Source organism: Pezoporus flaviventris, unplaced genomic scaffold (genome assembly GCF_033815535.1).
Source record: "Pezoporus flaviventris isolate CSIRO_AGI_PZ_B2104156 unplaced genomic scaffold, CSIRO_AGI_Pfla_v1 ptg000002l, whole genome shotgun sequence".
NCBI lineage: Eukaryota > Metazoa > Chordata > Aves > Psittaciformes > Psittacidae > Pezoporus > Pezoporus flaviventris.
Window position 1 is genome coordinate 73,073,964 of NW_026892550.1, and position 25,768 is coordinate 73,099,731.

General features: G+C 37.6%; 1 protein-coding gene across 5 annotated transcripts in view; it reads left to right on the plus strand.

The window, feature by feature from the left end:
* Positions 1-25,768, plus strand: part of PRDM5 (PR/SET domain 5) — a 93,289-nt gene that overhangs the window by 25,919 nt on the left and 41,602 nt on the right. For 4 of the 5 annotated variants that reach the window (XR_009741545.1, XR_009741546.1, XM_061443671.1 and 1 more), the window contains exons 3-10: positions 2,669-2,791; positions 9,192-9,375; positions 10,605-10,779; positions 11,750-11,842; positions 12,129-12,250; positions 14,502-14,581; positions 20,062-20,146; positions 21,432-21,589. Coding sequence is in view for 3 of the 5 variants with exons in the window: in XM_061443671.1 (XP_061299655.1) it covers positions 2,669-2,791; positions 9,192-9,375; positions 10,605-10,779; positions 11,750-11,842; positions 12,129-12,250; positions 14,502-14,581; positions 20,062-20,146; positions 21,432-21,589 (1,020 nt within the window). In the remaining 2 variants the exon portion in view is untranslated. Of the gene's footprint in view, positions 1-2,668; positions 2,792-9,191; positions 9,376-10,604; positions 10,780-11,749; positions 11,843-12,128; positions 12,251-14,501; positions 14,582-20,061; positions 20,147-21,431; positions 21,590-24,989; positions 25,082-25,768 lie in introns of all 5 variants that reach the window. The other variant, XM_061443679.1, reaches the window with a different exon arrangement.

Below are 25,768 nucleotides of genomic sequence, written 5' to 3' on the forward strand. Positions count from 1 at the left end.
TGGTCCAATGCCCCTGCTCAAGCGGGGCTGCCTAGAGCCAGCTGCCCGGAACAGCTTGTGAGTATCCACATCTTCGAGGATGGAGGCTACACACCCTGTCTGGGAAAAACCAGTGAGGGTGTTAGTGTGTTAGTGGTTAGTGTTAGATAATACTGTTTCCAGGTGCATGTAAATATGTAGGTTTGACACTTTTCACTGTGGTTAATCTGTGTGAAACAACTTTCCAAGTTAGAAATGTTGGCACTTTTTCCATGGTGTGTCCTGAACATGTGGTGTTTTCCTTTAGAAGAACAGTAATAAATTTTAAAGACTTTTATTTTAATGTAGTTTGCAGAATTACGGTATTTTTTTTTTTTTGCTTAATCTGAGAACAACATGCTGTCACCAGCTATTATTATAGTGGCATACAGTTTTTTATTTCTGATATTTTAAATGCTTAGGTAATTTAAGCACTTGTACTGAAGAAATACGATATTGCATCTATTAGAAACAAATACAGCAAGAATGTGAGCACTTTAAATACAAAACCATGAAGACAATCTCATTTTGATCTTACATAGCTGCAGTCCCTAGCTCTTAGGGAATACCTGCTCTGGATACTTCTTGTTGACAGATGAAAAAGAAAATATGTTCATTATATAAGTAAATAACATGGAATAATGGTGTGGCTGTATGACCTTTTTGCGTGGCTTTTTATCTTCTGCATCACTGGAGATTCAACTGATCTATTATTTAAAAGAAAATAAGCCATTTTTTATGTGGCAGTGGCAGCTGTATTTTTTCCAGCAGTATGTCTGTTTGTTTTGAGGAGGAAGAATGACTTGGTAAATACTAAGTTTCTATTACTGTATTTTTTTTTCAGTGTAAGTGGAATTTTGCCATAGAAATTCTGGGGCTCTATAATGATGGCCAAAATTGTGTGCACAATTCTTTTTTTTTAAAAAGTGGCTTCTTTGCTTTGTGGACAAAAGCTGAACATGTTTGTTCCCTCTACTATGTAATTTACGTCCCTTTACTTACATAGTATACTAATTTATTTACTGAAATAATCTGTTCTGGTAGAATTTCAGCCAGGCATAGTTAAGGCTGCTTGCTATTCACTGCTACATATTTAAATTTCTTTTAGAAAGGCATATATAAAAGATGTTCAAGTGAACTGTAAAACGGGGTCTGTGGGATGAATAAATGTGGTTATATTGGTCCTTGATCTGAAGATTGTTCTCCATCCAAGGGAAGATGTATTTTGTCCTTGATAAAGGGAAAAAAGCTCAACCCAAACCCAAAACAACCAACCAAAAGCAAGAAACCCAAACCCATATAACACTTGAAAGGGAAATGAGGACTATGATTTTCAGTAGTAAACTTTCAGTTTTACAGGTTTCTGGGATATTTAGGTTTGGGTGGGTGGCAGTAAGAATTAACAGTAATGAAAGCATAGCTGCTGGATTTGGAATTTGAAGAAGAGAAGTTATATTTGGTGATAAAGAAGCAAAAAGAGAACTCAGTGATGGAGTAGTGGGATTGGAATGGAAACAGAACTGATAATTCATGTTGGGAGTTTGCTGAGTAACTGGTAAGATTACAGAAGAGGGAAGCAACGAAGATAGTGGAGAAGTTGAATTCATATATGGACATACTCTGCAATGAGTGTCAGTTAAGTTGAGATGCTTCTAGAAATATGAACGTAGACAGAAATAGATGGATTTAGGAATTGCTGCAGAGGATTAACAGGATCTGTTAGAATGTAATGAGCAAAGGACAAGTGAGTCTAGAAGAATATCAAGTATGAAAAAAGTGAAGGGTGAAGAAATATTATTGAATAGATGTGGGTGATTGCAGGAATACTGAAGCTCATAAAAAAAAGCCTTAACTCCTTGATATTGGAACTAAAATGGCAGTTGGAACAATGCAGGATTAGAGAATGTCCTATCTCTTTTGTCCAAAAGGAAGTTACTGATGGCCTTGTCTGTAGTTTCCGCAAAAGAGAAACACTGCAAAGTGTGGTGAGGAGTGAGTTACAGGACATGTATAAGTTACAGAAGAAAATGGTCCACTCTTGGACAGTGTGTGGGAGAAGGAAAGTAGGACAATAATACTAAGTTGTGAGGAACTGGAGACAGGAGAACTTAAAACTATAATTTGGAGGAAGTGAAGACAGACTGATAAAAGACAGGAAAGTATAAGAAGAATTTGGTAGACTGTAAGATTAAAATGCTGGCATCAGAACACATGAAGGAGTAGAACTCGGAAAGGAGAACTGGAAAAGTGATCATAGGGATGGAATGGAAAGGACCTCTCCAGTTGTATTTGTTTCTGGCAAGATCATAGAGAAAAAGAGGAGTTGGAGGAGAGAGGAAAGAACATGAGCACCAGTGACCATACAGTCAGATTAGGGAGACCCAGAAGTCAGTTATAATACTTGTTCACTAAAAGAATGGCTGAATAAAAGAGAGTGGAGCTCAACAAAGGAAGCTGACATGAGTTGCCAGATTTGAGTCATCCCCCTGATTCTGAGGTGAAGGAATATGCTTAGAGGAGAACTTGACTGTGCACCACAGCTGTGAATGCAAGATTCACTTACTGAACACAAGCATTGGATGTTTGTGTGTGTTTGGTTAAACAATTTAAATTTTGCTTGATTTTAATTTTGTTTGTTTTTATGTTTCAGGTTCGTGGGAGTAAAGGTGAAGTCCTTTATATCCTGGATGCAAGCAATCCACGCCATTCTAATTGGCTGCGGTTTGTCCATGAGGCTCCATCACAGGAGCAGAAGAACCTGGCAGCCATCCAGGTATGTGTGGTGAATTCCTACTATTTGCTTTGTGGAACTGATTTACTAATTTGATCTCCTCTTTGGTCTTTATCTCCTGCAGTAAAATCGCAAGATTTAAGAAAAGTAGCAAACTGCTTTCCTTTTCCTACCTTTCTTTTCAGAAGTGAGCTCTTATGCTTGAATATAATGCCATAAATAAGATTGATAGAATAAAGCACCAAAGGGGTCCTTGGAAAAAGCGCTAGTGAAGCCCTAGCATGTAGTTCTGTAAAAGTTGCATTATTGCTGTTCTTTGCCCTGCCCCTTCCTCTCTATTTGTACTCAGCGGGACTTGGAATTTCAGTTTCTGTGTTGATGACCTGTCCAACTGCTTAAACCTGCTGCTCACCAGAGGGACTGGTTTGCTTATTTGGATCTTAAGCAAGCACTGCCCAGTGAGGTGGGTGCTGCCAATTACCCTGCAGACCTAGTATCAGCTTCTGTTCCTGTTCCAGCTGTGAGCTTTCCTGTGATTTCCATTCCACTGTTGTATTTCCTACTATGCCTCTTCTGCCTGGCTTTTCTTCCGTTATCACAGTTGAATGCTACTGTTAGCAGTGTACTGCATTGGAAAACCTATGTGCTTATCTGCCAACCATTGCTTGATTTGTGCCTCCTACTTTCCAAAGCTCTAGTATTACTGAATGTCAGTCTGTGACATTCCATCACAGATTGATGGCTGAGTATGACCACAGTTTTGCTGCCTACACTGTTTTCTTGGACCTTGTTGCTGTTCCTATTTTAGGTCGCTGTTGAACAGCTTTGTCATCCGCTTTTTCTCTGAGCCTGTACTCTAGGTTGACTTTGGGTCAGACCTCTTTAGGTCTTAACATCTAGGCTACAGTTGAATTTTGAGTAACAGATAAGAAAAAGTGTTCGTCATTCATTCAGCAAAAACTTGTCAGCAATGACTGACTGCTTTATTGTGCTTTTCCTGATGTCTGTGACAAATCAGTGGTTAATAACTGCAGTACAACCGCTGCTTATGCAGTTATTTCTGTATGTTTTCCTTCATTTTGGTCACTCAGGTATACCATGATCTATCAAAAGATTTGTTATAGTACCAGATAATGAGAGGCCCTCAGACATGAGAAATCCCAGGGGTTAGTATGGCATCAGCACACAGGCAGTGTGATAGCAAGTACAGTCAATGTTAGCAAATGCAAAGTAAGGTTCACAAGATGTTGCCTAAATTTTTAAACAGTGTGAACAACTAATGTTCATTATTATATTTTAAATAAAGCAGTCAGTAAAATGACCTGAGTTTCTCAATAGAAGCCATAATGGAATATCCAGTGCAAACCAGTGTTTTTTTTTTGGTAATGAAAACAATTATTTAAATAAAGAAATGAAAAGAGACTGTTATACTGTATCACGTAACATTGTACCTTGCTTAGAGTGTGCTTAGTGCATTTTGCATGCCTTTTAAAAGGATCATACTGGAGTTAAAGGATAATTGAAAAAGGAAAAAGAGTGGCAAGAATGTTAGTCCTGTGAAAGCTTCCACAGAAAAATATTTAGAAAAATTACAGAGAAAAATAGAATAAACACAATCAGCATGTACAAAATTGTGAAAAGGATGGGGAAGGAAAACTTAGGAGAACAAACAAAAAATTTATCTCATAGGGTGTTTTTTAGTATTGTCAGTAATCAGCTGCCAAAATAACTTGTGTATTCCATGCGACTGACCTTGAAGCTGTAGAGATATGTATGTACTTGTAAGTATTTAATTGCATATAACAAGAATAGGTACTACTTGTGTTGAAAAAAGCTGTGTATGGGTGTATTTCTTTGCAGGGTTTGATCTCATTCAGTAAATGGTAATGCAAATCCCAAAGCTTACTCCTTTAGGAGAAAAAAAAAATCCAAACCTAACCCACAAATGCTTCATTATTTTAATTCCACAATCTTTTCCATTAATGATAAGCAGATTTAAGGCCTCTTGGTGCAACAGCACTTTGTTTTATGAAAAAAAAAAAAAGTGGGTAAAAACATTGGTGGAATGTTTCCACTAGCGATACCTTTTAATTTGAATTGAGAGTTGCCTGCTTGCCACCAAGATGATAAAATTATATTTTACAAAGAGCAAGAAGTTATGAATTACATCAATAAAGTTGTTCTAGTTTCATTAGCATTACTCATTTTAACGTGGCTGTGAAAAATAGTTTGTAGCAAACGTAAAAATTCCTAATCTTAAACTAACTGAATCAAGTAAAATATGTCTGCATATTTATAAAAAGGGCTAATCTACTAAGAGGAGAAAATAGAATAGTTAGAGATGGGTGGAGGCTTTGTGTCTTAACTAGCACATTACAATTACCTTTGTGAAATGCAATTTTTCTCCAGACATATGTGTTTCATGAAGACTGTTGTGATGTTGCCTAAATTTTTAAACAAGTGTTTGAATTTTCTGTCTCAGTTCTGCTGTTTACTCTTTAAAATGAATCTTTATCAGGGAATCTCACAAGTTAGAAATTGTTTCCTTGAGAATATTTGACTGAGAGTAATGATATGATAGCCTATAAAATGTGAAAATAAAGCACAGTGGTAGAACAGGGGCTTCTCTTGCTTGTCCTAAGTCTGTTCGATGAATGCTTAAGAACTTCATGCTGGTTGTGTGCTTCAGAGCTGGCCCTTTGCGAATTTCTAGAAGACTTTGTATGAACTAACAAAAACATGAAGGGAAAATAATGATTTTTTTTGTTTATACCCACTAATGCTGATGCCAACTAATTATCTTTCCCACTAGTTTTCTTTCCAGTTTCCAAATACTCCAAGGATCTTCTTGGTCTGCTCTGAGAACATTTCCAATCACTCTAACAGTAGCTACATATTTCCTGGATTGAGGTTTCTGCCCTCACAGACATTGCTGAGGTTGGTTTTACTCTGGGCAGCCTGACACCCTGGAGCTGCAGGCAAAGATCAGGGGAAACTTGGTAAGGATTAGGAAGGCTGGGTTGGAGCAAGCTGGTCAAGCTCTGGAGGATGGGCAAGCCCTACTCTTTCTAAAGTAACAAAAGACTGTCTGCTTCCTCCTTTTCCTGTGTTTTCAGCTTTCAGGAGTGATGACATATGTCTTACACTTTTGGATGGAAGTGTGAAAGGTTGTGAATGGTTCCTGGCTGTTTTGGTTTAAATTCTAGCCAGACAGCTTGTTCACTGACTCCCAGTGAGTGGTGCTGGGCTGGAAGCAACCGAGGCCCCCCCCCCCCCCCCCCCCCAGGCTCTCCCCTTTCCCACTCCCAGAGGAATGGGGAGGAGAATCAAAAGAATGCAACTCCCACAGGTTGAGATAAGAACAGTTTAGTAACTAAGGTATAACACAAATCACTACTGCTACCACTAATAATAATAATGATAAAGGAAATAACAAGGGAGGAGAATACAACATCTCACCACCAGCCGACCGATAACTCTCCTTCCCAGCCTGACCAAGTACTGACCGATACCTCGTCCAACCGCGCAGTCCCAGCCCTTCTGGGTAACTCCCAGTTACATCCTGGGCATGACATGTTGTGGTATGGAATACCTCTTTGGTCAGTTTGGATCAGGTGTCCTGTCTCTGCTTCCTCCTGGCTTCCCCTCCTCCCTGGCAGAGCATGAGGCTCACAAAGTCCTTGGCCAAACCAAAAACATCAGGCTGAAAGTCAAAACACAGCACTGCACCAGCTACAAAGGAGAAAAATGACTGCTACTGCTGAACTCAGGACACTGGACCATGTTCCCTTTAAGTATTCCCTCTTACAAAGCACATGTGAAGGTGTGAAACTATGGAAAAGCCAAGAACCTGAGTGAGATATACCCGTAGTGGAGCAAAAATGGGCTAGCAGAGCTGTTGGAACAAGAAAACCATTTGCTGGGCAGGTCAGTGTGGCTCAGAGCTTAGAAGATGACTGTTAAGGCAGAGGGTGAGAGAATCAAAGTGGAACAATAAACCAAGAAAAGCATGAAGGGAGGTTGTGATGCCATCATGACCAGCACTTGGAGTTTTCTCTCATTGTGGCTTGCTGCAGATAGCAAAACAACTAGTGAAACAACCAGCATGGCCTAAGTAGGTAGACAGGGGGAACAACTGCAGATGAGTTCTTAGAAATGGGAGGATTATTAGAGTTATTTAAAAGATTTCTTGCTACATTCAGTGTCTCTGCATGCATGTAGGTAAATGTGCTTCATTCAGGAGCTGCTGGTGGGTGGAGAGAGACTTAAATTCGTTTGTGGTTTCTGGAGATACTCCATTGATTTCACTGAAAATGCTGCCTTGGGGAGCTACTACAGTGTGAGTGTATCTGGATTAATTAGTGCTCTGAATACCTGACTACTAGCATTTGTTTGTCTGGAACACCCAGACAAATTAGCCTTGGAGGAGAAATGAGTTTGAGCTGTGTTTTAGTGTGGCCTGGCACCAGAGCTAGTTTCTTTTCAATGTGAATGCAACCAAGAGCACTCAAGCATTGAGAGTCCCTGGTCCTTCTTCCATTACTCTCTTTACTATTACTCTCTTTACTAACCAAAAGTATGCAAATGGGAAAGAACCAGTCTGTTCTTAGGCATGAGCTATAAAGTAAGCCCTGGATGCACATAACTCAAGTGCAGAGATGGTGAGGATGTAACAGTATTGATAACAGCTTGGTTGTTGGGGTTCTTACACTTGGTCAAGGTTAATCTGAATAATTCTGGTTGCTGTTTTTCTAGATTTACTGTGTGGTGTAGGATGACTTAATTGAAAGGTGTAAGTTTGGGGTTTAATTTTTGCCTGGGATATGTGGCTTTTTCTTCTATTTATTTATTTATTTCCTCCCTTTGGCAAGCCATTAATAGGTGCATGCTTCCATTTATAAGGTTGCCTTGCTTTTAGCATAAGGTTGTCCTAAACAGTGATGTACTGGAGGTTTACCCCAGCAGTTTTATCCTGTCTAAGTGGAGACCGAGTGTAGAAAGACCTTTTACTTTTCCTCGTGTCAAGAGTTTCACTACATGGTTTGAGTTTAGACTGTAGCAAAATAAGGGGGCTGTGCAACTTGACAGAGGCATATGAAAACCAGCAACTCTTGGATGTATGCAGAAGTTAGGGTGGCATGCCAGTAGATATGTGGACTGAAGAATATATCTTGAAAAAAATATGCATAATTTGTTTTTTTTTTCAAAAGCTGCTGTTGAGATAAGGACAGAGGAGTGGTGAGTCCTTCAAAGCAGCAGGTGTATCAAGTCTGTTGAATTAAATAGGTTTCACTCTTGTGTGACAATATCTTGTGTAGTATACAACAAACCTTCTAAAGCTTGAGAAATACTACATCCCTGTTAACAATTTAAACTAATCTTAGAGTATTGCAAAAATTAAAAATCATTATCGTGTCCTTGTGCTAGGAAGCTTGTTGCAAAATATATGGCTAGATATAATGTAAAGAAGTGTCAGATAACTTTTCTGGATGCTAATCAGAGAAACACTACGATTTATGGTAGAACTTTGAAACCTTAATTGCATGAAAACGAGTCTCCCTTGGTACTTTGGGTAGATTCTAGAGGATTTGGTTCGCATATGGGAAGGAAAAAAAGCAGCAGTTTAGGAGGGAGACAGTTTTGTTGTAGAAGCCCCTCTCATGTTCCTCACTCAGCCCCTCTGCCAACCTTGGTAACTTTAAATAGTCAAAGACCAAAGTTATTAGCTTATGTATCTATTTGGAAGCTTGTTTATTCATTGGGGTGAAGGTTTTGGAGCTTATCAGTACATAGCTTGTCCTCTTGTACAGAATCTGGGCTGGATCTTTGGCCTTCTGTGGATCTCTGAATCTACACTGATTTAAACCAGCAGAGGGTTTTGATCTAGTGGTTTAAAGTGCATTTTACAGATGTTCCTGCTAACTTGATAGTGAAGATAATTGACCAGGGATGGAAACCTCTTCATGAAAAAGGCTGGGAATCTTAAAGGAAAGAGAGACAAAGTAAACAAAAGTATGTGAACATGCTACTGAAATATAATTTATGCAGCCAGCAGCAAATGGAGCTAAAGCTGTATTGGTTATTTAAATTGGGTTATTTTTCTAATACTCAAATGTTTCAAACTTCAAAGTTCTTGTCAGGCAGAGTGTGTTAGGAGAGGAGGACTTTAATACCACCTTCACCTTGGTGTAAGCTATGGTACCTATTAGAAAAGCCTCACAGGTGAGGCAGGGGGATATTTCCAGAATACAAGGATGCTTAACCATGCAGCCACCCTGGGAAAGAAGTCCTAGAAAGGCAGTACTAGCGTTGTGTTCCCTGAGGAATTGAGCCATCCCTTCCATAGTTGAAGGCTAATATTAGTTCAGGGTCCCATACTTGTCTCTAGAATTTACTTTTTCTGACGTAATTATTTATTGCTTCTACTTACTATTTGCCACAGGAAGGGGAAAATATTTTCTATCTGGCTGTGGAAGATATTGAAACAGACACAGAACTTCTGATTGGATACTTGGACAGTGACATGGAAGAAGAGGAGGAGGAGGAAGAAGAAGTAACTGTTACCCAGGAAGATGAAGGCAGTGGCAACAACAAAGAAGTGCAACCAGCTGGTGAAAAAGTTGCAAGTGAGCAATATTTTAGAAAAGGGTAACTTGGGAGCTTAAAAGAAGAAAGAGAATGCTAATTGCATAGGATTGGGGAACTGGAAGGCTTGCCAGGTTTAATCTGAGCTCTTGTATGACTTTTATCTGTCTATTTTCCCCTTTACTCTGCTCTTGTCCCCTCTACTCTGCTCTTGTGAGACCTCACCTGGAGTATTGCAGTGCAGTTCTGGTGTCCTCAACATAGAAAGGACATGAAACTGTTGGAACAAGTCCAGACCACGAGGATGATCAGGGAACTGGAGCACCTCCTGTATGAAGATAGACTTAGAAAGTTGGGGCTGTTCAGCCTGGAGAGGAGAAGGCTGCATGGAGACCTCATAGCAGCCTTCCAGTATCTGAAGGGGGCGTATAGGGATGCTGGGGAGGGACTCTTCATTAGGGACTGTAGTGATAGGACATGGGGTAATGGTTAAAATTTAAACAGGGGAAGTTTAGATTGGATATAAGGAGGAAATTCTTTCCTGTTAGGGTGGTGAGGCACTGGAATAGGTTGCCCAGGGAGGTTGTGAATGCTCCATCCCTGGCAGTGTTCAAGACCAGGTTGGACGAGGCCTTGGGTGATGTGGTTTAGTGTGAGGTGTCCCTGCCTATGGCAGGGGGCTTGGAACTTGATGATCTTAGGGTCCTTTCCAACCCTAACTATTCTATGATTCTGTGATTCTATGATTTTGATTTGAGTTGAGGTTCTTTTCGTTGCCTAATAGGAAGCAGCCAGTCCTGTGAATTAGTGAGTGAGTGAGCCTAGATTTCATGAGAAGCTAACATTAATTTTGGAACTAAAGACAGAATTCATTTCACCTGACGTGTAAGTTTATGGAAGTTAAACTTTTGCTCTAAGAGGGGTAGTGTCCCTTTTATTAGATGGGAGAGCAATAAAACTTCTCATAAAACTCTTCAGCCAGTCCTAAGGTAAAATGTCTAAGAAAAGGTGAGCTGTCTGGTGAGTTCTCGGCATCTTTACCAAAGTAGAAACAATCTGGGTGAGTAATTTAGTCTAGCAGCCTAAATCACACCCAACTTAATACTTTGCGTCCATTTGCAATTATGTTGGTGGTAATCCACTCAAGATAGGCTATGATCTATTCAGAGACAAATATCTTTTGTGAATTTTGTGATTCCATTTTGCATATAATGTAACCAAATATTCCTTGAAAACTATTCCTTTACTGGTTTTGCTTCCAATCATGCAGATCCCCTCACCTGTAAAGAAGAGCATGCATGCCCAAACTGTGAATCCAGTTTTGCTAGCCAGGAGATTCTAGCTGAACATCTTCAGACTTTGCACCAAAAACCCAGTGAGGAAAAGGAATTTAAGTGCCGAAACTGTGGAAAGAAATTCCCTGTGAAACAAGCTTTACAAAGACAGTAAGTAAAATCAGGAGTGGTTTTTTTTCAGGGATTACTTAAATCAGTTTCATTGTCATTTATTTCTCTTGGCTTAATCACTAGTTAGTAGTTTAGGAGATGTAATTTTTAAGCTGTGGATGTCATTACAGAACTAAGAAACAATTTAAAAGAAAGTAGATGGTGATCTAGAAGCACAAAAAAAAAGGGGAAAACAGTGCTTCATATTTGCTTAATTATTTGGGTGATTTAAAAAAATTTGAAACATGAAAGACGTGAGATTTAAAAGCACATCTTTACTGTCCTTGATAGTGTAAATATGCAATTTTGTCACTAACATATGTTACAGTTACACTTTTGTACAAAACCATAACTGTTTGTCTTTTGTATATATATTTTTCTGCTTGCATTTAAATAGATCTATTACTTATACATTTAATTACAGATAGTACCTTAAATGCTTAAGTGATTATGGATAGTACATTTAATTTATCTTGCATTGAAACAACCAGACTTATATTGCATAGAATGTACTTAAGGCTGCTCTTGTAATATATTGGTCTTCCTTACATCTGAATAATGTGAACATTCCCAGAACTGGCAGCTCTACTTGAGCTCTGTGTTCTTTCATGGAAATAAAAAAAATTGTGTAGCAAAGAAGTATTTGATGGAGGCAGTTAAACAGTTTCTCTTGAACTTAGACTTGTTCCTTCTCATCTATAGTGGAAGTTGGATTTGTGCTGTATAGCTAGTTAAGTAAATATTTACAACATGTGAAGTAAGAATGATCTGCATGAGGATACAGCAGTATGATCCTGACTCTTGCTGTTTATGTATTTGATTAGTCCCACTAAGTTCCAGGAGACTTCACATATGAAAGAGATGGTTCACCTACTTGAGTGCTTGTAGAGCCGTATTTTTTTTTACCTACTGCAAGCCTGTGTAAGTTGTAGAATGTTCCCCTTACTTTGTTGTTTTTATTTTTCCTTAGTGTACTTCAGTGCACAGAGAGTATCAGCCCAGGAGACACTTCAAGAAGTTTTCAGTGCTCTGTTTGCAATATTTCCTTCAGCTCAGAATCGAGGTTTTGTGTCTGAGTTACTGGAGTGCTGTCATATCATTACTGGCCTCCCTTTGCATGTTAGCTTTCAAGCTTGTTAGTTTCTGTGAATCCTAACAGTGAAAGAAGTCAAATGCTTTCCTTTCTATTTGCTGTAAGTAATGCATGAGGTGGCCTCATAACTCTGAAGTGCAGCATGCGTTAAGCTCAGAGTACTTGCTGTGTGTCTGTTTTTTGTAGATGCTGCTTGATGTGTTGCTTTTTTGTTTTGTTTTGTTTCGTTTTTTTTTTTACTGGTTATCCCATATAGTTACGAACAGCACAAGGAGGCATGCAGAGGGGATGCCAGGTTCATATGCAAGGCAGATAGCTGTGGAAAGAGGTTCAAGAGTAAGGATGCTCTGAAAAAACATAAAGAAAACGTTCACAGTGGTAAGACATTTAACATTTCTTTGGAAGAAACTCTCTTAACATGTAACTAGCCTAAAATTTTCAAATCAGAGTAAACATTGTCTTTGGTTTCTTTTTTAATGGATTCATTTGTTTCAAAAAGAAAATTGAAAAGTAACTAATTGCAAGAGTTCCTCCCCCAGGGAGAAATTACTCTGTACCAGATGAATCATTAATCTACTGCAGAAAATGTAATAGAAATCTGGGGAAGTTTAAACAAGGCAAATAATAGATAGTAGTGAGGAAAATCAGCCACTGGCACAAGCTACTACAGGAAGTGGTGAGTTCTTGATCTTTTGGTATTTTTGGGACACAATGGGATGCCTTTCTGGAAGTCATGCTTCACAAATGATTAGGCTTGATGTGGGTATGGCATAAAATTCTGTAGCCTCTGTTGTGCAGGAAGCCAGACCAGGCAATCCAATAGTCCCTTTAGGCCCTAGCATTTTTGTATCTGTCCACTATGAATCAATACTTTTCAATCAAACTTCACTCTGTTTCCATGAAAGAGCAAAAGAGCAAAATACTGCTCTCAGGTCCACAGTGCAGATCTCAGTTCTGGCATTCTGCTTTCTCTGTATGTCCCCTCTGAATATCAATGGAAGATCAGTATCTGTGGGGATAGCAAATTACCAGAGTGCAAAGAAAACAGTCTTTAGTTGATGATGACAGCACTGAGATGCTTTGTAAGATTTTCATTACTTGAAAACGTCTTTTCTGCCAAACTTCCAGTGTAAAAAACCTATTCCATTACCTTCCTTACAAAAGGTTATCCGCTTTTTTTCAGTATCAATAAGGTATTTTTTAATCCATGAGCATTATTATATTTAGGCTTAGCTTTGGCCAGTTATGTGGTTGTATAGAAATTCTACAATTCTTTTGAATGATCACTTCAGACATGACTGAGAGCAGATGCCTGAAGGATGTTTTTGCTCTGCCTGCACAATGAGCAGAGCTTTTATTTTACCACTGGGGAGTCATAAAAATCACATCTGGTGTCAGTGCAGGAAGTAAAATAACCTAGTGCTGTTGAGGGACTCTTACAGAACCCCTTCTTGCCGTGTGTCACCAGGAGTCAAGGGAAAGTAGAAAGGATTGTTATGCGTGTTGCCTGTTAGACAAAGCTATGAACAGATATTATCACCTTCCTCTCCTCTGAAAAGGTCTTATAAATTTCTTGTAAGTTGAAGTGTATTCCTTTATCTATGGGTATATCAGTATATGTAAATACTTGTCATAAGTTTTAGAACAGCAAAAGCATATGTTGAGATTAAGTTGGGATTTTTTATACTACAAATTTAAGTATTGAACCAATTGGTTGTAGTAAGAAGAAACAGCATAATAGGACTTCTTAGGACAGCAGGAGGAGGAAAGATGTAGGATACTGAGAGTCTTGGAAATTGAGCTGGAAGTCATCTAATGAATTAGTTTCTGATCCATACTTTGTGCTTGACTCCTCTTCCATTCTATGTCCATTCTTTTTACCTTCGTTTATATAAGTTAGGAAATATCTTGCATGGGCATGTAATTCTAAACAATTAGGTTTGTGGTGGCTTTGTCTTGTAATAAAACAGCTTTGAGGTTACTAAAATGAATTTCAAAGTGTAAGTAATAGATAAGCCCCATTAAATGCTCTGTCACCTTTTGAAACAGCTGTGAAAAGGGAAGGAAAATACATGCAGTAGCTGACCTGTAGCTTGTTTTGTAATTTACATTTTAGATGAGGTTTTAGAGGTTTCAATTCATGATACAATTTTCTTGTCTTGTTCAGTTAAAGTCTATTAAAGGTATATTATTTTATATAGTAGAATGCTTAATGCTTTTTGAATAAAATAAGAAATGGTGGTTTTGACTTCAGTTTGGGAACTTTTTTTGTCACTGCTGCACTAACTCCTGAATTGACTTCTGGAAGAAATCAACTGTTCAGTTGTAAAGTGAGTTGATCTTAGTTGTGAATTATGCTCTTCGTATTGGATTGGTGATGTGTGATAACATGTATTTGAAGGGTGTTTTTCTTTATTGTTCTAGTTTTCTTGGTTTACATTCCATCATTAACTGGTTTGTTGAACACCCACAGAGAACTGATTTGAAACACTTTGAAGATGAGATACAAACATAAAAATCTTATGTCAGTCAGATGAGCTGTGAAAACTCACAGACTCAGTAGAAATATTCAGGTTCGTTCTTAGCACTTCCTTTTTTAGATGTTGGTGGTAGTTTATTTCTGTTTCAGGAAATTCTAGGAAGAAGCTGATGTGTTCAGTGTGCAATAAGAAATGTTCCTCAGCAGCAAATCTCCAAGAGCATCGAAAGGTCAGTAAGATGAAGGCTAACTCACAGCAGGCTTTAACTTCACTAAGATGTGAGACTGTGGTGCTTAGGTCACTTGAAAGCTGCTGTAATGCAGACCTTCGCATAATCTCTTTCATGGTTACAGAACAAATGTATTTTATTGCAGGTATTTATTTTTGTAATCACAATCAGTTAAACCAAAATCTTCCTAACGTTTTAATGCATCTTTTACCAAAACCAAAGATGTTTGTGCTTGGGTCATTTATGCATTCCATCGTTAAGTCAAAGTTGCCTGCTGTTCTTAAGCATTCTTAAGATACTAAGCTAAATGTAGAAGTATGTTATATACAGGATTCATACAGACCGTAAAATAAGTTCATGAGCCTTAAGGTTTTGTACAAAATACAGTCAATCTTTCATATTACTTTGTAACATACCATTAAAAGGGTTACTTGTAATTTAGTTATGCAGTAGTAAATTTTTTTTCTCCTCAAAACCAAATTGTTACTGTCTTCTTGTTTATACCCCTAAGTTTTTATAACCAGAACAGGAGGGGTTAACAGTTTGAAAAGCATCTGTTGCAGATAAATACAGATGGACTATGACTATGAGATTCTGAATCCATTGTACCCAAAGGAAGTCCCTGCAAGATTAATTTGATAAATGACTAAAACCCAGGAGATTGTTTTTACAAAATGATACATTGTACTGTTTATCAGATTAACTGTAAGTCTTTAATAACACCCTTGTTATAACCTGAATCCATTGAGGATATACATGATATGAACTAAAATATGTTGTTGCAAAGGAAATGGTGGCCCCCTCCTTTTTAGTTTTTCTTCTTGCTTATATTACTAAAACTGCATTTCTTGTGTAACAGAGCTATATTTTATTACTCCTCAGGCCAAATCTTGGTATGCCTTGCCACATGTAATTGCAATTTTTACACATCCAGTGCACCTTATGTTGGTCCTGAAAATAAAGGATACTATTGTTAGGGTGTGCATTTTACTAAAATGTTTGGTTTGTTTCTGTGCAGATTCTCTGACACAAACTAACAAACTTTTCAAGTAACATTGATGGTTGCTCAGGTGAGCACTTACTCAGCTTACGAATCACCATGAAGATTTTATGCATACAACTTTTTTTCCTCTTCTTTATTGGCTCCTCTTTTATGACATCCAGTAAATAGATATTCTGGATTCACACACCTACATCAGATAGTGATTGAGATGGTATGTAGGACTTATGACTTCTGTTTGCTTGATTTACTTTGCATTTCTAGGTATTGGGGCTAGATCCATCACAAATATTGCCATAAATATTTTGACAGGCAAAAAATCCCAACAAACCAGTAAGAAAATAATGGGTGAAACAGATAGGAAAAGTGATTGTTTTTTCAGCCATTTCCTGTCAATGTAAAGAAATAAAAGTTGAGAATATAAGGGTAAAGTATAGGAGAGAACAGAAAATAAGCTCAAGCAACAGAGAGAGAAATCTGACAGAGAAAGAAGGTAAAGAGTGTGGCTATAGGGAAGATTAAGAAATCTGTTTACTTTCCGAAGAGACGGTTATTCAGATCTCTATCTTTCATGTCATCTTTGATTTAAACCCGTTTTTACCTATGTATGTCCTGCGGATTGCTTGCACCTTAAATGTCTAAAGATAAGCCCCTTCTCAGCCGTGCACAATTAAACTCTGCTGTCATCATTGTCTGTCATTTAGTCTTACCTTGTTTTCTAGACTGTTGCTTGTACCATGCTAATTTTTGGTAACATGATCTTTTTTTGTTTGTTTTGTTTAACCTCAATAAATTCAAGGTGGTACAGGGCTGGAAGAGATCTCTGGAGGTTGTCTAGCCCTCTGGTTCACAGAAGGAAGTAACTATATACCTAAATCATTCCAGATATGTGCTATCTCATCTCCTGAAAAGTTCCACTAAAGAAAATTCTACCACCCCCATAGATGTCTCTTTGTATTCTCTCTTTTGGCTTTATTGCCATCAACTTTTTTGCAATATATTTATTAGTCCAGTGTTTGTTTTTTCTGGTGTTTACTGAAATCTTCTTTACTGCAAATTAATTGCTCTTTGTCTTACCTGAGAGAATGCTGAGAAAAATTCACCAGTCTTCTCTGTAGCAGCACATTGGAAAGTTGTTCTGAACTCCATTTGCAATTTCTAAGCTGTACAAACACACTTATCTCAGTCTTTCTTGATGCATCTGTTTTTCCAAACTGCTTTTTCTTTCAGTAAGCTTTTTCTTCCTGTGGATTATCTTTTTTTCACCTATGTGTTTCTTGAAATCAGCTGCCCAGACAAGAAGAGCATTGGTGTTTAGTTGAGCCTTTGGTAGTGGCAAGAATGGAAGAATGATTGTACTAAGTTTATTAACACATAGAATATATTTATTAATACAGAATGACAGTGCTTTCTGACAGTAGCCTCAGTCTCATTATTCATACTTTGGAATTCATTAATCTTTTCTGTAGTGGTGCTATATGTAAACTGTTGGTCATCATTTGTGCATTTGATTTCTCCTTTCTAAATATTGAGTATATTGGAGCTTCATTCAGAGTGTAAAAACTGTTTTGAATTCTCATCTTACTGATTACAATCCAAACCAGAACAGCCTCATCTATATTCAAATACAATCCAAAACCAGAACAGCCTCATCAAATTTTATATTTGATTTCCAAAACTGCTTACCATAATACTACCCTCCTGCTTGATGCCTACAAAACTTTAACAACAATTATGGTGCGTGATGCCTGCAGAACTTGAACAGTTAGGATGTCGATCCACTGATCATTGCTTTTTTTGATGATCAGTATCTTTTTGATTTCCATTTTGTCCATCCACCTATTCTCTTTTGTCTTACCCTCCAGTTGTAAAGTAAAATCCTTCTATCTGGTATTTATAGTAGTCTGTGCTGAGTGATATGGTCGTGTAAACAGACAAACCAACCAACCAACCCTCAGCAAACACAACTAAGGCAGTGCTGTACAGGAGCTTACAGAAGACTGGGTAATAGAGTGAAAAAGTTTGTTGTAAAATCTCCTTTCTGCAGGTTTCTGATTTCTACTGCCAGGGAAGATGCAATACTATCTGAATTATATTTTGATACTAAGCTCTGAAATTTAGGTAAAATGCAGAACTCCATCATTGAACAATGATAAAAGTGAATAAGCAAGTGAGGAGAGTGTTGTCTTCATTGATGCAGATTATTGCTAAAGGGTTCCCTTTGTACCTTTGAATATAGCCGCCATGTTTTGGATTTGAATTGCGCACAGGAACTTAAACTTCAAAGCGAGCATGTACATGTGAATAGCACAGGCTGCCAGGCCTCTCCACTGATGCTGTAATGTTCATTAAGTGCAAAGGGAAGAAAAATTCAAACAACTCTCAGTTGGTAATTTCTTTTCCCAGTCAGAACTGATAGTGCTACACTTTCAGCACTTACAGGGTGTGTGTGGGGTTATGTCTCTTTCTGGCTGTAGAGCTGTGAGGTGAGTTTCTGACTGTAGTTGTAGGCAGGTGTCTTGAATGGTAAAGTAGCGAATTCTTTTATGAGAAGAAGGCTAAGGACACCTTAGAGTGTAAGACAGGAAAACATTTTTGATTTTGAAGAAGGTCATAATATGAATGCCTGTATAAAATGCAGGATTGTGCTTCAGTGGTAAGACTAGTTTGTGCTGTTGGCCTTCTGGATTTCTTAGCAGATTTCTTACATGAATCTGTAAGGTTCCAGTAAGAGGCATGCTGTAGCATGGTCTGCTGCAGAGAAAATGACAGAATAAAGAGGGATTCTACTCATTGTTAGAACAATGATCAGAGATTGAGAACGTTTTATTGCTCATGAAAAATCCTTGACTCTTTCTTAACTTTCTTTGTTATAGAGCTGGACTTAATGTAAAATTATGATGAAGAGAGTCACTCTTAAACATCATCTGTGATTCCCGCCCTCCCTCTCACCCTTCTTTGTCTTCCAGTTCTGAGTGTCTCTCTGTTGGGGTTTTTCTGCCCATTTGTTTAACACTGGGCAGTGTTTAGTTCTACTCTGCAATTTTCATTTTTCACTATTACTGTAAGAGCTATAGAAAGGTAGAAGAAACCAAATTTTGAGCACTGCTTTAAAATCATCAGTAATACTTCATAATTTAAGTTGGGTGCAATATTCTCATATCCGTGCTCTCTCAAAGCACTGCCTTCCAGCATATAGAGTCTCATCCAGTTCTTGGAGCGGTAAATTGAAATTCATATTAGTTTCTGGAAAAGCTGATCATTGGTTACTTGCATCTTCAAAGCTTTAGCTCAGCTGGTCCCCTAAAACTCTTTCAGAAATCACCTTTTGCTTTTCAGTAGACCTCATGAAAATTTTAAGATCATCAGTCCTGTAAGTGAAGGAGTGTATTTATCTGTGCATATGTTAATTTTGTTCAGATGCTTGCTGTTTTGTATAGCTAGTAGTTATCTGAAGGTGTAGCTCTTCAAGTGCCTGTGAAACTATTGTAAGTATGTTCTGACTCCAATGTAGCAAAGGTTTATGTTGATGGCTATTACAGCTAAGGAGACTAATTTTGTTACACAAATAAATCATTGCATGAGCACTTGTCTGTCGTATTACAGCCTGGATGCTCATAAATCACCTTATTGGACAAGTTTTCTTACACTGAAAATCTATTTGAATATAATTATTAATTAAAATATTTGCTATATTTTATTACTGTTGTTTTACCATGTAATGATGCACTTTTCTAAAGAACTGATTAAAGAGTGCCAGCTATAGAATATAATAGCTACAACTATTTAATGCATGTGCACACAAGTCTGATTCTTTTCTGAAAAATTGATTAAAGAGTAGCAGCAATAGAATATATACCTAAAAAAAGCTGTAGCTTTTGAATGCACAAGCATGGAAGTCTCTGTTCTGATGCAAATGTGTTCAATGAGACTGTTAAACCATGCTCGTAAGTTGAAATCAGACATTTGTATGGTGTTAAAAGACAGTCTGGGTTCTGATGTATTAAATACTGTGTTTAAGAATACCTTGCTAGTTATTTCAAGTAATTGTGTCTGGGGGGATTCTAATAGGTAGCACAATTATATAAACTTCAGACAACCATCTAAGTAAAAAATATTACTTATGTCTTATTGACTAGAATGAAATATTCTGAAAAGGTATTCTGCATTTGTTTTTTTTCATACTTTCATAATAGTAGTATTTTACATGGATCTCATACTGCAAATTTACATGACCCATGTTTCTGTAGGTACTTCTAGTGATAATTTTTTTGTTTGTAATGGTGAATATTTTTATTTTTTGAGAGATACTATTGTTTACCAAGGGACTAGCAAGGGGGAAATCACAGAATATTTATAAGTGTGAGTATAGCAGCTGGCTAAGAAATAGTTATGGTCTGTTAGAGAATATCTGTATATGTAAGATGTGTGATCTTGTTGGAGACACATGTTTAATTACCATTAAACACTTATTTTGTAGGTCCATGAGATCTTTGAGTGTCAGGAATGTGACAAGAAATTCATTTCAGCTAACCAGCTAAAGCGCCATATGATAACTCATTCAGGTAACGTACAAAGGTAACAGAAACATATGTATATGTGTATGTATATGTATTTAACATACATTGAATTTTACCCGAATTAGTTAGACTTTTATCTGAATTATTACCTGATGGAAGGCTTGGTGAATTCTGTTTTGCCCTGAGCTGCTCAAGAAAATCTCGGGTTCCAAGGAAACCATGTAAGCTATCTTCCTAAGCCTTTCAAAAACCAAGTGTAATAATATAGTCTTCTTGCTATTGCTGCTTTGTCAAGCTATTTTTTCATGCTAGCTGGGATAGATGATGTCAGTTAGCTGGATTGGGGCGAAAGATTACTATTGATTTGTAGAGGAGGTGAAGAACCATTGGGTGAAATCTCGTGTTGAGGAGAACGTGAGTTAGGGTATGGTGTCAGTCAGAGATCTGTGACAAAAAGACAAACATTCATTCATACATATACATATAAGTGGACTCATGCACATAGGTTCCAGTTGAAGGAAGGTGGCTTGTACTCCACATCATTTCACAGACCACACACAACTGTTTCATTTTGCCAGTCATCTTTCGGAACAGGTGACTGTGAGTGGGGAGTGGCCTGTCCATAGGTTTGGCAGTATGATACAAATTGGTCGGTATTTCTGATCATTGCAGTCTAGCATTTCTAGTGATTAGAAACATCAGCTAACACAATGGAAACACAAACATTTTTCTGTCAAATACATTAGCATTTAAAATACACAGGTTTTTACAGCTGCAGAGGCTTGGAATTGAACTATTTTCTTGATATCAGTCTGCACCAAAAGCTCATTTCTCATAATCTGTATCTCAGAGGCTTCTAGCTTTCTTTTGACACTTTTGGATGAGCATTAATGTAGCTAAGTTGCAGTCACCAGTTGAAGCGTAAAGTCTTTTTGCATAGGAACTTTTGGGTTTGGAAGCTAATATGTATATTGTTAATTAAGTTTTAAAACATTTAAACTGTCATGCCCTCTTTCACATTTGTAATCTGGAAACAGAGTTTTCCTCTTTGAAGTCATTCTCTTTTGATTTAAGCTAATTAATCAGAATTTAGTTTTAGCAATAATTATTGCAAAGAATGTGCCAATTTCTTGAGATACACCATGGCTCATCTCTTGTGAAGCGACTTAACTGTCTAACATAAAGGGCATTAGATGTCTTTCTAATTGGTTTAATCTTAATTGGGTTGACTTAATTGCAGAAATCTCTCAGAGGAGATGACTGTCTCTGCCTTTCATCTTCTCCCCCTGTGTAAGCAGGAGATTAAATGTCCCCCACTCATTTTCTGCAGAAAAACGCCCCTACACCTGCGAGGTTTGCAATAAGTCCTTCAAACGACTTGATCAAGTGACTGCACACAAAATAATACACAGTGAAGATAAACCTTATAAATGCAAGCTTTGTGGAAAGGGATTTGCCCACAGAAATGTTTACAAGAATCACAAGAAGGTAAAGCACTCTGCTGTTGTTGTTTACAGGTCTGCCAGCCTCAGATTTGCAGATTTTTTTTCTTTTAAGTGGTTCATCATTAAGCTCTGGCATGCTTATAAAGAGGGGATTGACTTATTGGAGAATGTATTTTTTAGTTGTTTTTTTTTTTGTTATATCCAAAATCCCAAAATACTGAATGAATTCTAATAAGGAAAAAAACTCACCACCAACCCAGTGAAATAAGCAGAGTATCACAGTTGCTTGGTTAAAAGCATCAAATAAATCCTCATTTTGACTTTTTTTCCCCCTACTTTTTATCAAGTTATAATGTAACTGAACTGTCCTCAATTTTGTATTTTTTTTAATACCGTATTTGAATAAAACTAAGTATAGTCCTGTTGAGGCAGATGCTTTTAAACTACAGTGTATTTGCACTGGTAGTGTTCACACATTAAAACAACATCAGAAGAAACATTACCTGAAAAATAGGCTCGTGAAAGGATGCTCCATTTCTGTTGATTTAAGCTCAAATCTGCTTGGCCTAATTTCTGTAATGCTTGTCATTATTTTTAACCTGGGGTTAGATTTTTAATGGCTAGGCTATACCTATGACTGCTGTTTCAGAAATAAAGAGACTGTATAAAAAGGAAGAAAACTCACCCCTGATATACCCACACTTACAAGCCTTTCTCAGTTCAGCTCATGTTCTATGCCATCTGTGAATTTGGCACAGGATCTTTGCACCATCTCTTGCACTTTCAACCATAAGTCATGTAAGAGTAATAATAATGCCTCTTGCAGGATGAAGTGGTGATGACTGTCTAATACAGAAAGCATGTAGAAGCCTGCTGAAGGACTCCCCATATTATGCTGTGATTGTATCTCATGTTTTAGACTTCATTAAGAAAATGGGGCAGAATCTTGCCAATTGGGTCTATTTTAAGGAAAATGTGTAAAATACTATCTGGAAAGATACCATCTATATCTTAAATGAATACTTCTTACATGTTTCCTTATGGTAATTTGCAGTTGATGACTGGTAGGGAGTTTGGGCTAAAAAAAGGACTTCAGGATTAAGTGTGAATGAGTAAACACTGTGACCCAATTCTGTGTTTAAAGCAGCATCACCAGTAGCATAAGGAAGGATTAGAGTCTCCAATTAATAGGAATAATATTAAAGTTTAGACAGATTTAGTGAGAATCTAATTTTGACAGAATTCCTTTAAGCATGTTGGAATACTTCCTGAACATATTGGCACATAGTACTGGCTGTAAATCAACCCTGTCCTTATAATGAAAGGAACTTACTCCTCTGTTTACATAGAGTTTACCCAAACAACTGTGAATATTGACCCATCCATATTTAGATCTCTGATTTCCCTTGCTAAACGAAGAGATGAGTGTGAGAGACAGGAGACTGACATAGATGTCTTGATTTGCTTTTTTAGACATGCCTTTCTCCATTGAGTAAACAGTGTAATCAAAGAGAGGTAGTAGTTAATGGAGGGGAGCATGGATGCACAAAACCAGTTGTAAGGTTTAAGCCAAGGATGTGGTAGTTTGGGATGCCAAAGTAATTTTAAGTGCCATAATTTTAGAAGGGCTGCACTACTGCTAGGGGAAGAGGATGATAGTTCTTCTGCTTATTCATAGGAATAGCAATCCAGTAACAGTGGAAATTTAAAACTTTACCATGTATCATACTACTGTGTATTTCTTCAGCTTGGGATTTTAGTGATTCTTTAGGTGTGTATTCCGTTAAGGTGTCTTCCTAGGTTCCATTTTCTTTTGGAGGAAGAAAAGTTGTACTCTGAATTATTTCACAGTGCTTTTTTGAGTTACAGGTTGCAGCTACTGTGCTAGTAGCAGGGAGCTTAGAATCCTGCATTAGGAATGATGGGTATAGCGATTAAAAATACTTAAATCAACCACATTCAACAGAAAACATTCTTTCAAGTTTGATAGCAACACACTTGAAAAAGTGTTTTAGGTTTTACAGTAGAGCCACATAATTTTTATTTATAATAAGAAACAGGATGCATATTCATTTTGTGCCTTTGAATTTTTGTTTTGTCTTTTAGGTGGAAAGTTGTTGCTGTTGTTTCTGGGATTCCTTTATAGGATTATTTTATGTTGGGAGTATCAGAGTAAAAATGACTCCCACAGCGTGCTTTTAAACATCTTTCAGATATGGATAAATGTTGGGTCATTTCATCAAAAGGAGATTAGTTCCTCACATTTCACAGGATTTCACTGGGAGGTAGACAGTGGAATTGCGAAGAGTATTATCTGCTCTGTTCAGTGGAGCGTTATGATAGGAACCCTAACTTACTTACCACTCTCTTAAGTCTTCTGTGGTACCTCTCTAATGTGCTGATTCTGCACACAAGTACTACACTGCTCAGTAGGGTACATGTGTGAACTTGCTTTGTCACTTCCTTGGAGATGTCAGCACTGGGAAGTGTTATGTGAGGTGGAACTAGCTCAGATGTCTTTTCAAAAAGCTCAGGCTGTATGACCATGTGATCATATGAAGAATATGATTCCATTTTTGTGACAAGGGAAGAGAATAGTATCTGAAATTGAGGCAAATGTAGTACTGGATTATGCTACAGATAAAAGTAGTCAATGTTCTGTGCCGTATAATGCAGATTACTTCAATACAGGAGAAAGCAAAAGTTTTTTTTCCATCTGCTCCTTTGTGCTATGTATAGAGGATGAGTTCAGAGAATAAAATATGAGGATATAACAGTGAGCAGATATAGGTCAGCAGACATAGGATTTTAAAGGGTTTATAGTTAATCCAAGGTTATTTGGTCTTGGGGAGCATAATGAATTTGAACAGCCATATTCCCTCAGTTTCTCTATTGAGAATAATTGGGCTGGGTTTAAACTTCTACAAATGTTTTGTTAGAAATGGCAGATATGAAATATTCCATAAGAGCCCCTCCTCAGTTGCTTTGGTTGTACACCTGTTTTCTGCTCTGACTGAATGGAAGCCATCTCTGATCTGGGACATGTTAGTAGGACAAAAAGGGACAGTATTACAGGTAATATGGTTGTCTGGTGGGGATACCTCACCTCATTAGGACTTCCCTGGCTTTTTTGTGATAGACTTAGGTTGGTTTCGGACCACTCACAGAAGAGGCAAATAATCTCTGTTTCCTTGCATGAGGGTATGCCTGCGTAGGTGTTTGTAGTGAAGTTAAGATGTACAGGTGAATATTGTATTTTGGTCAGAAGACTAGGAGAACCGTCAAGGAAATGATAAGGAATTCTGTACAAATCTTCAGAACTATCACTCGGGTGGTGAGTGTTCTAAACCAGGACATTTTTTGAATAAGCAAGAGGAATTTTGCGCTCGTGAAAGGTGCCAGATTGACAGCCCTAGAGACTGAACCCTTCTATTTATCCACAGAACAGGTACAGCACAGACAGCAGCACTGCGAGCTTCCCCACAGTGTCTCATCAATATATCTCAGCCCTGTTCTGGAGGAACCACCTGTTGAGGTGAGAAGGTAGTTCAGTCTCTTCATGTACTGTCAATCCTTGGCCTGACTTCTGAGATTGCCAGGCAGGGTGTCATCTGATGCAAATTGATATAAACCTGTAGAATCTGGGCTGAATAATTCAGCAGATTTTATGTGTGATACATTCCACACATTTGATGATGCTTCAGTTGCCATTTTGCTTTAAGTGACATAGGCTGATATCCAGGGAATGACTTTGAATCCAAAGCTTCTGTATGCCATTGCAAGTACTCTAATGTTTTCGTACTGTTGTGTATGTAGGAGGGCATTAGTGTTAAAATAAATCTAAGTTCAAGGTCCTCAGTCTACATCTAAATAATTACACTGACTGCTCACAAATCCCTTTTTCTCCATAGTTTAAGGGATAGCTATAAATGTTGTATGGTATTATGAACAGCAGAAATAGATTATCTAAATAAGTACTACACTAATATGTACCCTTATTTACCTAATTTTGTGCATATTATAAAACACTGTCCCTTTTCCTCTTGACACAGCAGCTTCTACTTAAGATCTAATACAAAGTGATCTAATGCAAAGTTTAAACTTGATTTCCTTTGCAAAAATAGTAGGAAATTGGCTAGATAATAAATTGTATGGTTTAATTTGCTATCTGCAGTGGGACAGCACTTAATAACACTGGGAAACAGGGAAAGTGCTTTGAAAT